This window comes from Cebus imitator, unplaced genomic scaffold (genome assembly GCF_001604975.1).
Source record: "Cebus imitator isolate Cc_AM_T3 unplaced genomic scaffold, Cebus_imitator-1.0 Scaffold339, whole genome shotgun sequence".
Classification (NCBI taxonomy): domain Eukaryota; kingdom Metazoa; phylum Chordata; class Mammalia; order Primates; family Cebidae; genus Cebus; species Cebus imitator.
Window position 1 is genome coordinate 1,632,263 of NW_016107654.1, and position 12,628 is coordinate 1,644,890.

Here is a 12,628-nt window from a genome sequence, read left to right on the forward strand (position 1 = left end):
CCTCCACCTCCGGGTTCAAGCGATTCTCCAGCCTCAGCCTCCTGAGTAGCTGGGATTACAGGCACGCGCCACCACATCCAGCTAATGTTTGTATTTTTAGTAGAGATGGGGTTTCACCATGTTGGCCAGAATGGTCTCGATCTCCTGACCTCATGGTCCGCCCACCTCGGCCTCCCAAAGTGCTGGGATTACAGGCGTGAACCACCACACCCAGCCTGCCTAGCTAACTTTTAAATTTTCTGCAGAGATGGGGTCTTGCTGTGTTGCCCAGGCTGAAGATGTGACTTTGGAACTGAAGTGTGCTATTCAGTGGCGTCTAGTACACCCAGTTCCAGACCTTTTTCACTGCACAAAACAGAAATGGCACCCAAATGCAGTCGCTCTTCCCTGTTGCCCCAGCCCCTGGCACCCACCCGTCCGCTTTCTGTCTCTGTGAATCTGCCTGTTTTCGGACATTGTGTATGAATGGGATTGTACAGCAGGTGGTCTTTGGCTTCTGGCTTCTTTCACTGAGTAGGATATGTTTAAGGTTCATCCGTGTCATGGCATGGACTAGAACTGCTTCTGAGAACTAGATTTCAGCCACTGAGAACCATCGGGGCCTGGCCGGAGTGAGACACGAGCATCCCAGTTCTCACACAGTCCAGAGGAGACAGGTGTTGGGAGGGCATCCCGGGTGGCTTCCTGGAAGAGGCAATATTCACTCTGGGCCAGTGTGGCCACCCAACTGCCACAGAGCCCCCTAGAGTGGGTCCTGGCATGTTCCCAGGTGAATCTATAGGGCAGCCTGCCGTGCCACAGCTTTTGCCCCACTCAGGACTCCAAGACAGGTTCACAACGTGCCCCTGAGCCTCACTCACGCCAGCCGCCAAGCCCTTCAGCGTCCCTCAGCCCACAGGAGGAGCGGTGGGCAGTGAGGCTTTGGATACATCAGGGGCGTGCCAGGCGTCTTGGCCCCACCCACTCGGTCTGCCCGCTCCTTGGCCTTCCCTTTCCTGGACAGAGCTCTGTGTGGTTGGCTCCCTGCTGTCTTCGAGGTCACCTTGGAGTGACTGACACAGGTGAGGGCTAGGAGCCTGGTTTCTCGCTCTGAGACACAGATGGTGTCCTCTCTGAGTTGCCTTCGGGACAGGGAAGCGCCATGTCCCCTGCAGGTCACCAGGCCAGCCTTGACAGCGAGGCCCCATATGCGGGCAGCTGGGCGCCTCCTCCCCATCAGGCGGACGCGTGAGCGTTAGCATCGGGGTGCCTGATCTCTCCCGGTGGTGGGGTGCATGGTGGTTAGGCGGTCCCAGTGTCTCCGAGGCCTGTGGAATTCTCGGAGGAGAACCTCCGCCCGCGGTGTCTTGAGTTCCCCTCACCACCCTGCACCTGTTGATCCTGGGAGGGGAACTTCTGGAAAGGCCTCACCTCCGAACCCCCACCCACAGGCTCAGGGGCCCAGGCTTGGGGGGGTCCTGCCGTCTGCATTCTGAATTGAACCAGTGCGGGTAGACAGGGCCCTCTCCACATGCCCTCCCTAATACAAAGAGGTAGCTTTGAGTGAGTCCCCAAGGGGTCTTGTGAACCCCCCCAGGTGGAAGACCCCATCCTCCGAGTCCCCAGCCTCTCAGCCTCAGCTGCATTTCAGAGGCCTGGGCTCTCTGGGATGGGGGTATGGCTGTGGTTCCCTGAGGTCTGGCCTGTGTGGGCGCCCTGCTGTGCTCCCTGCAATTTCCTGGAAGGAGGTCTGGGGTCCTGGGGTCCAGTGGGCCTGTGGGGAGGGGACTGGGGCGGCTCCGATGTGCTGGGGTACACAGGGGAGGCTTTGCCTCCGACACCCACACAGCTGCCAGGCCCTACCGGGGTCTTGGCAATCACAGTCTGCGAGTGGCCAGAACCGAGGCCGTCTGGGGATCAGGCCAGGCCCAAATGCTGCCCGGACCCTCCCCACAGAGCCCACCGCCGCAGTGCGGACCAGAGAGCACTCACGGCGGCCTCAGCCAGCTCGCCTGGCCTCACCGGCGCAGGGCTGCTCGGGCCAGTGGGCGCTGTTCTCACCCGGGGGAGGCCTGACAACTCCTAGGTTGCTGGTTGAGATTTTCCCCCAGGAAAGACTTGTGTTGCTCCTTCTGCTCCGCCTGGCACTGAGGTTGGCGACACGCCCCGGCCTTGCCCTCACGGGCAGATGGGTGCGTTCGTCATCAGACTGTCATCCCTGTTTACGCAGCTCCCTGGCCTGGTGTCCGTGGTGCGTCTCTGAAGTGCTTGAATTGGTTGTTTAAAGCTCAGGAAGTGCCCCTTGAATTTTGTTGACACTGTTGATTTGCGGAGCACAGGAGGCCAGCCTCGCCCAGCCTGAGCTGGGCCCGGGAGGCAGGTCCTGTGTGTTGGGTCAGCCTCTCTGTGAGGGCAGCGGCCCTGCAGCATGGGCTGGGCTTGAGAAGTGGACGCCCCCGCCCCCTGCCACATCCCGAGAGCTCTCAGACACGGACAGGCCTGCGGCTGGAGGGCAGGACGAAGCCAACCGTCACCCTCGTGCTGAGATACCCGGCCACAGAGGTGGTGGCTCCCGGCCCCCTGCCCCTTCCCTGTCCTTGGGCCACCCAGTCTGACTCATGGCCTGAGCCACCGGCGCCTGCCTGGGAGCCACAGCAGGAGATCTGGCTTTATTAGAGATGCGTTCGTGCCCCATCAAGTCCAGGGGAGGGAACCGGCACGTCCTTCACTTTCCCTGAAACAGGTTCTCCCGCAGCCCACACGGTCAGGTTAGGGTGCGTTTGCAGACAGGCGCCTTTGCAGGAGGCTGGAGCTTTTGGCCTGGAATTTTTCCTGCTGGAGGCCCGTGATCAACGAGCCTGCCCAGGGACCGAGGCCCCGAGGAGGTGCCATTGCCTGATCCACGCCTCAGATGGGTGTCCGGTCCTGGACCCTGCCGAGGCAGCAGCTCGGGCCCTGACGCTGGCTTGCCCTCTCTGAGGCCGCTGTGGCCGTGTCAGGGCAGGGGCCGGGCTTGCCAAGGTGTCGAGTGGGCACAGAGGCTGCCTGGGAAGGAGGTGGGCGGTGAGTGCTGACTGCCCACACCCGCGGGACAGATGAGCCCCAGGCGCACTGCAGGGCCGCGTGGTGGGGCCCAGGTACCTGCCCCCACCAGTTCCGCCCGGTTTCAGCTGTTGACGAGCGGAAACACACAGTTACTGGAAATGAGAGGTCTGGGGGAGCAGCCGGGGCGAACATGTGTGGTTTCCCTGACGCTTTTCAGTAAGATGCTGAGCTCAGGCCGGGGCTGGCTGGTGGGCGGAGGGGGCTGGGCCAGGCCCCTTGGGCCTCTGTTCTCCATCCTTACACAGAGGGGCCTGTTGGTCCTAGCTCCCCGGTGCGGCCTCCTGCATCCCTCTCAGTGGTCAGAAGGCTGGCTTGATTGCTGTCTGACGGACAGCCAGGTGGGGAGGCCAGGCGGGGCTGAGTGTCCGGGCTCCACATGGTGGCAGGGTCCGGCCCAGCGCAGGGCTCTGCAGCTCCCCAGTGGCTGGGCCTGGCTGGGCTGTGGGCCGCTCTGGGGCCAGGTGGGCACTGGGAGCGGAGGTGGAGACAGGTGGGTGACTGGGGTGGCTAGAAGGCCTGGCCACCCCAGCAGACCTTTCCCTTCCAGGTTTAGGTGGCACTGGGTCAATAGCCGAGGTCATCGGCTTCTTCCCCCACGTGGGCTGTGTGACCCTGCACTGCCGCTGCCTCTCTGAGGTCCCTTCCTCCTCAGGAGATGGGAAGTGGCCTTCCCAAGGGGGCTGTGACGTGTCCCCCGGGGCTCCTGACAGCTCCAGGGGCCGTCCTCAAGGCTCAGCTGCTGCACTGAATCGTGTCTTCTTTTGAGATGCTGTAGCGTCGTGGCAGCTGTGGGAAGCGTAGCGGGGTCTCAGGGGCTGCACGCCCCTCTCCCCCGGGGATGTGCCATCCGTGCCATGCACGCTGGAGCCCCTCCTTGTGCTGCAGGGGCCCCTCCAGGAAGGCTTCTCCCAGAGTCCAGCCCCAGCCACGAGCCCTGGGGAGGCTGTGTGGGATTTGCATGAGGTTGTTCGCTATTTCATCCAGGTCCTGCGGGATTGGGTGAGGCCACGTGGCACTGGGCGAGGTCGGGCTTATTCAGTGCCTTGGAGCAGCAGACATTTTAGGACCTGCCAAGTCCACCCCGAAAACCCCCCACTTTCCCCACAGGGAAAGGCACCCCAGACAGTCCCCGGCCTGTGCCAGCTGTCCCGGGACACCCTGGTGTCCCCCAAGTTGTGGCACTGCAGGCCCCTCCTCCAGGCGCCCCTCCTCATGGGCCCCTCCCAGGGCTGTGGGCACCTGCCTGGATCCCGATTCCCAAGTATGTGGTACCCCAGTGCCCGGCAGCAGCGCCGGGCCTGGGCAGAGTGAGGCTCCAAGGGCCTGTGTGTGAGCCAGGCTGGGTGCTGGGATCCGGCCGGCAGGAGGTGGGGGGGTCCCAAGAGGAGGATCCCTGGGCTCAGAGGCCCCTCTGTGCCTTGCGTCGCCACAGAGCGGGGAGCCAGCAGGTGTGATGGGGATGGGGTGGCCTCCAGGGGACCACTGAAGCCACCGTCGCCTGCGGCCGAGTTGGAGGCAGCACAAACGTGTCCTGGCCTGTACCACTTCCAGGGCGGTTTCCGGGGGGGTGAGGATGCAGAGGAGGCAGCATCTGTCCCGGGAGGCCAGGAGCGCTCCTCCAGCAGCGTAAGCGTCGGCTTCATCCCTCGTCCAGCAGTGCCGACACCCCGAGGGTGCTGTGGGTGAAGGGGCGTCTGCTCCCTGGGCTGGGCCTCTCTCGCCCAGAGCCCCGCCCCCACCACCCTAGGGTTTTGTGTTTCACTGGCGGGGCTGTAAGAACACATTGTCTGCCCCAGACTTCCCGGTGCTGGGAGATCAGGTGGTCAGGAGAAACATCCAGACCGTCCGGTGGTGCTGGGGTGTGGGGGACACGCGCCGCCTCCTCTTTCCCAGGGAGTTTCTGCCGCTCCTGTGCTGCCCTGGGGAGCTGCCCTGCCCTGCCCTGCCCTGCCCCGCCCCGCTCCACTCTGGTCCCCAGCAGCAGGAGTGGCTCAGAGCTGCCTTCAGACCCGGGTGGTGTGCTGGGCATACCTGCCCGTTTTCTCACCTGTGAAGTGGGCCCAGGGCGGTTGTGGGGTCCCATGAGACAGAGCTCGGAAAGCCTCGTGTAGGTCAGGCCAGGAGGGGTGGGCTGTTTCCTCATTCCTGGACCGGTGTGTGCCGGACAGATGTCTAGAGCTCCTCCCCCTCCCTGCGGCGTTCTGAACAAGGACGGCTGGACTGGAGCCCGCACCCCCGGTGTCTGTCCGGCTGGCTGGGGGGCTCACTCCAGAGAACCTGAGCCCCTCCCGGCAGCCCATTCCTGCCATCCCGAGACAGGATTTGCTCAGGAGCAGTGGTGGGAAGTTGCCAGAAGCATGCCTGGCGTGGGCAGGGAGCGCGCCTGTGGTGCTTCCTTCGTTCAAGGAGTCTGGGTTGAGCCCTCCAGCAGCGTCGCCATGGGCCTGCCCACTGCCTTTCCAGCCTCTGAGCCACCGTGGGGTGCAGGGCTGGGCTGGGCCTGCTTGGGAGCGGAGGCCTGGCACGGAAGCGACCATCTGGGCCTCTCCAGCCCAAGACGTTTGTCTACATGGGTCCCCAGGGGCCATTGGGGTGGCCAGCTCCTGGGAGGCCCAGGAGAGGACACACATACTTTTGGGGGATCCAGGTGGGAAATTCCCCTAGTGGAACCAGGGGCCATTGAGGTGGCTAGCATCTAGGAAGCCCAGGGAAGGACACACGTGCCTGCTTTTGGGGGATCCAGGTGGGAATTTTCCCCAGTGGAGCAAGGGGTGGGGCTGCAGCCAGCATCTTCACCCTTCACATAGCCTGTAGGGCACTTTGGTGACACCTGGCTCCTGGTGCCCCAGAACCTGCTGGCGTTTGGGGGAGGGTCTGGCCACATGCCGCCGGAGTGGCCGCCTCCCTCTGTGTCTCCACAGGCCTTCCGTCCGTCAGATGCGGGCAGCCCTTCCCACGTTGGGTGAGGGCGCCTCGGTGGGGCATTGTTTTCCTGGCTGTGGGAAAAGTGGCTTCCTGGGAGGACAGTTTCTGTCCCCATCCCACCTCCCACACAAAGGGCTTCCCCGGAGCCAGAGGAAGAAACCCAGCCTTCCTGCACTTCCGCCCTTCAGCACATTCTCAGCCGTCCGAGGATGCAACTGGGGGTACAGATTTGCAGGCAAAAGAGCTGAGGGTGCCGGCAACAGCTGTTTGGGCCGGAAAGCCCTGCCCTGGCTCAGCCCCGGGCGGCACGACCCCCGCCCACCTGACTCGGCCTCCCTGCTACCTGCTGCTGCCCTCTGTCTCAGGAGACACCGCTGTTTGGGGCTGGCCCCTTTTCTGGGCCCCAGCCTCCCTGAGGCCCCCACTGCTCCTCGCCTCCTTCCCTGGGACCCTGGGAACCAGGGCAGGGCCCCTGTGCGGCTTTGAGCAGCTCCAGGCCAGCGGCTGCAGGGGCAGGGGGAGGCCACAGCTCAGGGGTGACCACAGGTGGTGGCTGGAGGCAGCGGTCCACACGGCAGCCTCCAGAGTCGTGGTTTTGCGCCCCAACGGTGAGCAGGCCTGGTGGTGCTGGGCTTCGCGGGGCCCCTCCGCCCCCTCAGCCCCCTCAGCCCCCTCTGAGCCTGCGTGTCTCTCTCCTGTCCAAGGTGGGAAGGAAGCTGGGGTAGAAAAGGAAGAAGGAGCTGGCGGCTGCAGAGCGTCCTTCAAAGCCTCCCAGCCCCACAGAGGTGCCAGCCAGCTGTTCAGACAGGGGTTTGGACACGGGGTCCTGGCAGGTCGGAGGGAGCTGAGGCCTTCCTTGCCGTGGCTGTTTGTTTTAGGGCTTCTGGGGAGACCGGGGAAGGGGCTGTGATCGGTGAGGCTCTGGCATCTTCCCGAGGCTCCTTCATCCCCCAGGGCTGCGCTGCTCAGCTGTTCCGGCAGGACAGGACCCCGGGGGAGCCCCCAAGGCCCTGCCCAGCTCATGTCTTAGCTGCCAGTGCCTCCTGGAAGGTGGGTGGTGCTCACTGGGATGTGGGGAACTTGGACCAGTCTTTGCCCAAGTGAGGGGCTGAGGTCTCAGGACTCACCCCACCCAGAAGTCTTGGTCCGGGCTAGAGCTGGCCTCATGGGGGCCTGCCTGGGGAAGCATCCACCCCCCTGGGTCTGGCCTTGTCTCCCCCACTCCAGTACAGGGTTACAGTGTCGCCCCCGGCCAGTCCACACGTGGTCCCATTTGCTCAGGCGGGTGGATGGGAGGGCCTGCCTGTGCGCCGGGGTTGCCGGGTGTGAGGCCCACTGTCCATGGTGCAGGTAGAAGGCAGCCAGCCTTGCTGGGTCTTAGCAGAGCATGGCAGGATCTGGGTGCCAGCCCAGGAGCAGGTGCCGAGGCCGTAGAGCCCTGCTGGGCAGAGCCCCTTGAGGCTGGGGCAGGTCCTGCTGGTGAGGGGTGGGGTCCCAGGGAGAGCCGTGGTCGGGGCACCCCAGGCTGGGCCGCTCAGCATGGGCTCCTGCAGGATGTGGCCATGGGCTCCCTGGGAGCAGCAGCTGTTGGGGGTGACTGGGGAGGAGATCACCCCCCTTTATTGCCCAGTGAGGGGTCACACTGTTACCAAGGAACCCCTGGGCTTCTGTAGCAGGAAGCTGGGCTGAGATTGACAGTCAGGTGGGCGGCCCCCAGGAGGGCAGGTGAAGCTGGGCCTGTGTTCTCCGCTGCAACCAGCGGCTCTGCTGAGGGCAGGTGGGGTGCGTTTGGACACTGATTTCAGCCGGTGGCTCCTCCCCTTCCCTTCCCAGCTAGCCGAGGTGTGCAGGCTGTCCATTCTTCTCTGGGAAATGCCGCTCCCGTGCACCAGAGAGGCCTCCCACTATCCCTGCCCCTCCCTGCCTTGGCAGGTGCTGTCACCTGGTGGAGCTGTGGGAATCCCCATCCCCAGGGTCTCGGGTTCCTCTTGCTGGGGCAGCGAGGGCCATGTCACCGACTCCCAGCTCACTCAGGCCCAGCTGACCCCACACCCCCACCCTCTGCGCATCCTCCGCCTGTCCCGCCATCCCTGGCCCTGCATGACCATAAACTCCTTGAGGGTAGGAGCTGAGTGAGCCCTGCCCCCGAGGAGTCCCTCTGGCCCCTCCTTCTCATTTTGGGGCGGAGAGAACTGTCATCTGTCCCCTGGGGTGGCAGATGGCCTCTTAGCTTAGAAAGGAAAGCAGCACAATTTAGAATCAGTCCCGGGTGAAAGGTCGAGGCAGCATCTGCCTCCTGCAGCATTTCTATGGAGCGGCCCCGGCGGGGAGGGTGGGAGCGGCACCGTGGAAATACTGAGGTGGGAACAAAGCCGGGCGGTGGTGGTGGAGGCGGTGGTGCTGGCGCGGCGGGCACTGGGGCACTTGGCACCCTTCCCTCCCACCTTCACCCACCCCCGCAGCCCTCCTGGAGCCCCGCCCACCACTTACCTGCAGGGGCCCAGACAGAACAGGTTGCCCCAGGACTGCCAGGACACTGAGAGTAGGGGATGGGACAGGCAGGTGCCAGGTGACCCTAAGAGGGACGCATGGAAGGGGAGCCCATCAGGACATACCTGGCATGGGCTGGGTCCCCACCGTGGGAGCTGGATGACTTGGTGGACAGGGTAGCTCTCGTCCGCCGGGGGAAACTGGTGTTCCCTATCTCAAAGAAGCCCCGCCTTTTAGACCCGGGAGGGTCTCCCCACTGCGCCTGATGGGAGGAGATGCGGGGACAGTGGCAGGTGGGGTGTGAGTCACTTGTGGACACTGTGGGGCTTCCTGTGGGTGAGAGGGCTGTTGGATACCACCTCGAACAGCCAAGCGCTGGCGCCTGCCTCTCGCTGACACCCACCCGCCCGCTGGGACAGTGTTGAAGACAGCATGCCCCAGTACTGGGGGTGTGGCCAGCGCCAGGGCTGAGAAGGGTTTGGTCACAGGCTGGCGTTCCTGGCCCTGGCCAAGCTGCAGGCCTGAGGTCCCTCCCGCCTTCTCAGGGACGTGTGGCTGCTGTGCAGAGGGCAGGTGTCAGGCGTCTGTAAAATGCTCCAGCTCTAGCCAGGTGGGAGAGATCCTGGGCCCAGGCTGGAGGCTGCCTGCAGTGACAGTGGGGACCTGCCCCAAAGCTGCCCCCACACCCAGCTCAGAGTGTCCTCCAGGCTCTGCCTGGCTCCCCGTCCCTCAACACCTCCAGGCCGTGGCTGTGGGGCCGGGGCGGGCGCCTTCCCTTCGGAGTCCGATGCCCAGGCTGAGCGTGGGGGCGGACAATGGGCCCTCTCAGCCTGCATTCCCCCACGGGAGCCTCCTCAGGCCTCCTGCCCCGCCCGCTGGGAGCAGCTGCCGCCACGTCCGACACCTGCTCCCAGTGCCCTTTGTCCGAGCGCCGACGCCTGATTTATGGGGCGTGTTTTCCTCCTGCTGGCCCGGCGTGGTCCCGCCTCGTTAACTGGGATGTGTCCGGTGGGGCAGATTCTCCCACAGTCCTCCACGCTGGGTCCGCACTCGGGGTGGGGAGTGGGGCCAGGTGTCCAGGCAGAGCGTCGTGGTCCATTTGGGGACACCCAGTGTCCTGTGACCTCAGGACGCTTGGTGGGAGACTGCTCTAGGGGCTGGGGCGCCCTGGGCAGCTCACGTGGAGTCCCCTATATCTGTGGGGAGGCCCCTCTGCCCCCCACTTGTCTTGCCCAGCCGGTCAGCTTTTCCCTCTTCTGGGGGCCTTGAGAGGACGCCCAGGTTGCACGGCTAGGCCGACGGAGGCTCCAGCCTGGCCTTGATGGCCGAGCGCCCTCTGTCCTGCACACACCCCTGCTGACCTCGTCAGTGGCTGGGAAAGAAAAAAGGACCTTTTCTCCAAGTGGGAGCTGTGGCCAAATCGCGCCTGACAATGGGGCATTTGTGTGGAGGGAGGGCGCCTCTCCTGTGGCCGTGGCCCAGCCCAGCCCTCGGGCTCCTCGGGTTCCCAGCAGCCTCTCCGCCTCAGGGACCGGCCAGCCTGTAACCAGATCCACGTGCAGCGGGGCCTGCCCTCCCCACAGGTGCGCAGAGAGGCCGGTCTGCCACTGGGCCCCTGAGCGGCCGGCCACACGGGGGGAGCCTCATTCCGGGGCTGTGCCCATCACTCATTGGGCTGGCGGGAGCCCTAGCCAGACCTGAGTGAACTCCCAGAGCCCCTTTGGAGGGGCGAGACGTGTTTTCTTTAAACCAGTTGCTTTGGGACTTTTGGCTTGTGGCAACAGATGGTCGGCCAGAGTGGCCATTTTGCTTTCTCCCTACCCAAGCTGTGGCCACAGATAAAGGCCTTTAGGGAAGACAGATGCCTCCCGGCCTTTGGGACAGGGGCGTGGCTGGCTGCTGAGAAACTCGCAGACCCCACCCCCAACAGCCTCCACAAGCCCCTGGGGTAAGGCCCCCCCCCAGGCCACTGTCACTCACATCACAGGCTCGATTCAAGGCACTGGGTGGGAATAGGTGGGAGAGGCATCGAGGACTTGGCCGGCCATTGAGGGTCCCGTGTGAAGCTGTCAGCCACAGCCTCAGGGCTGGGGCAGGCGTAGGCGGCCGCGGCAGCCCCCTACCCAGGTGGGCTCTGGGAGGCAGGACTGTCCGCCTGTACGTCCCATCCAGAGGAGACCACATGCATGCAGGGCCTGAACCGTGGGTCCGCAGCCTTCCCAGGCCGCTGGGGTTGCTGGGGGCCAGGAGCTTGTTCCACTTCAGAGGCTTCACCACTGGGAAGAGCGGCGCCAGGCTGGTCCCAGACCTTCCCTGGGAGTGTAAGGCTCGGAGGTGACGGGGGCAGGTGATTTATGACTGCAGCAGGTGGCCGGGTGGTCGTGGGGTTGGGGGGGCAGGCTCTGTGCCCGTCGCTGCAGGCAACAGGTGAGGCCAGGCCTGGTGGAGAAGCAGGACCCTTCCCTCTCCCCTTGTTGTGTGTGAGCCTGGACGGTGTGTTCAGGGCTAGGGGCGGCCTTTGGCACACCTGGACAGGTTTGCAGAGACCTGGCAGCGGGCACTCCTCATGGCAGCTCGGTTTCCCTGGCTGTAACATGGTGCTTCTGCTCCCAGCTGACATGCCTGGGTGTGTGTTATGAAGACTTGATACAGAAAGAGAAACGTGTCCAGGGCCGAGAGTGGGCTGAGAACAGGCTGGCCGGCGTGGCCAGGGCGGTCTTGGCGTGAGATGTCCCATCAGAAAGGCTTCTACATGGGAAGGGGCACGGGAAGCCAGTCCACACTTTCTGTGGCTGCCATCATGTTGATACCTGAAGGCTGGAAAAACCACGACCTTCGCTGCTGCCCAAACAATGCCCATTTGCTGTAGCAAAGCTGGCAAGCAAAGCCGACCCGGAGGCTTTACGGAGCCAGTGTGCACAACTCCTCTCCATGGCTCTCCGCGGGTGTAGACTCAGACCCCTGACTGGGCTGTGGACCCAGCTTGGAATATTCTAGCCTGTAGCTTATTCCCCCAATTAGCAGTCTTTTTTTTTTTTTTTTTTTTGAGATGGAGTCTGGCCGTGTCGCTCAGGCTGGAATGCAGTGGCGCAATCTCTGCTCACTACAACCTCCGCCTCCTGGGTTCAAGCAGTTCTCCTGCCTCGGCCTCCTTCGGTGGCATTTAGTACATTCCCAAAGTTGTGCAACCATGACATCTGTCTAGCTCCAGAGAGATTTACCAGCCCCGAGGGAGCCCTGCTAAGCAGACATCGCACCCGCGCCCCCTGCGCTTCCTGCCGGGGTGCGGGGAGGCAGCTGTGCCCGCAACAGGTGCCGAGTGGCAGGGGTGCTGGGGGAGCAGGTGGGAACTGACCGCCCTGGCACATCTGCCAACAGCTGCGGCGGCGCCTTTGTGGGCCTGCGATGCCAGGACTCCAACCCATGCCTCAGCACCCCCTGCAAGAACGCTGGAACATGCCACGTGGTGGACCGTGGAGGCGTGGCGGACTATGTCTGCAGCTGTCCCCTGGGTTTCTCTGGGCCCCTCTGCCTGACACCCCTGGACAACGCCTGCCTCTCCAACCCCTGCCGCAACGGGGGCACCTGCGACCTGCTCACGCTCATGGAGTACAAGTGCCGCTGCCCACCCGGCTGGTCAGGTGAGGAGGACTCACGGCCCGACAGGTGGGCAGGCCCAGGCCCACTGCCAGCTGTCCACGCAGCTCAAGCTGCTTGGCAGGACTCAGGCCTGGGCCTGTGACCCGGAAGTCATTGCAGCCCCTGCTCCAGGGGCCCTGGTCCCCTCCCAGCCCAAGTAGCCTCGTTTTCAGCTGCTGGCACCGGCTCAACCCTTGCTGTCCCCGCTTCTGCAGGACGAGGGGAGCCTCGATGTCTAGGCTCCCCCTGCCCCCTTCCTCCTGCGGTGCGCTGGCCCTCGCCTGTTAGCGCGAAGGGTGTCTGGGGGTGTCAGCTCTGGGAGGAGACAGTGCGGGCCCAGGGCCAAGGCCACCTCTCCCCACCTCCCCGCCGTGTGGCTTTGCAGGTCACTTGGTCTCCTGGGACCTGTGGTCCTTCATCTGCCAGGCGACCAGTCTCATGGCAGGCCCTGAGGATCAAATGAGATGGCGCCTAAGGTGGAACCCAGGCC

General features: G+C 64.2%; 1 protein-coding gene across 1 annotated transcript in view; it reads left to right on the forward strand.

Annotated features, from left to right (window-relative positions):
- NOTCH1 (notch receptor 1) overlaps nt 1–12,628 on the forward strand; it is a 49,251-nt gene that overhangs the window by 8,522 nt on the left and 28,101 nt on the right. Inside the window, exon 3 of the mRNA XM_017505619.2 lies at nt 11,878–12,140. Coding sequence (XP_017361108.1) covers nt 11,878–12,140 — 263 coding nt within the window. The remainder of the gene's footprint in view (nt 1–11,877; nt 12,141–12,628) is intronic.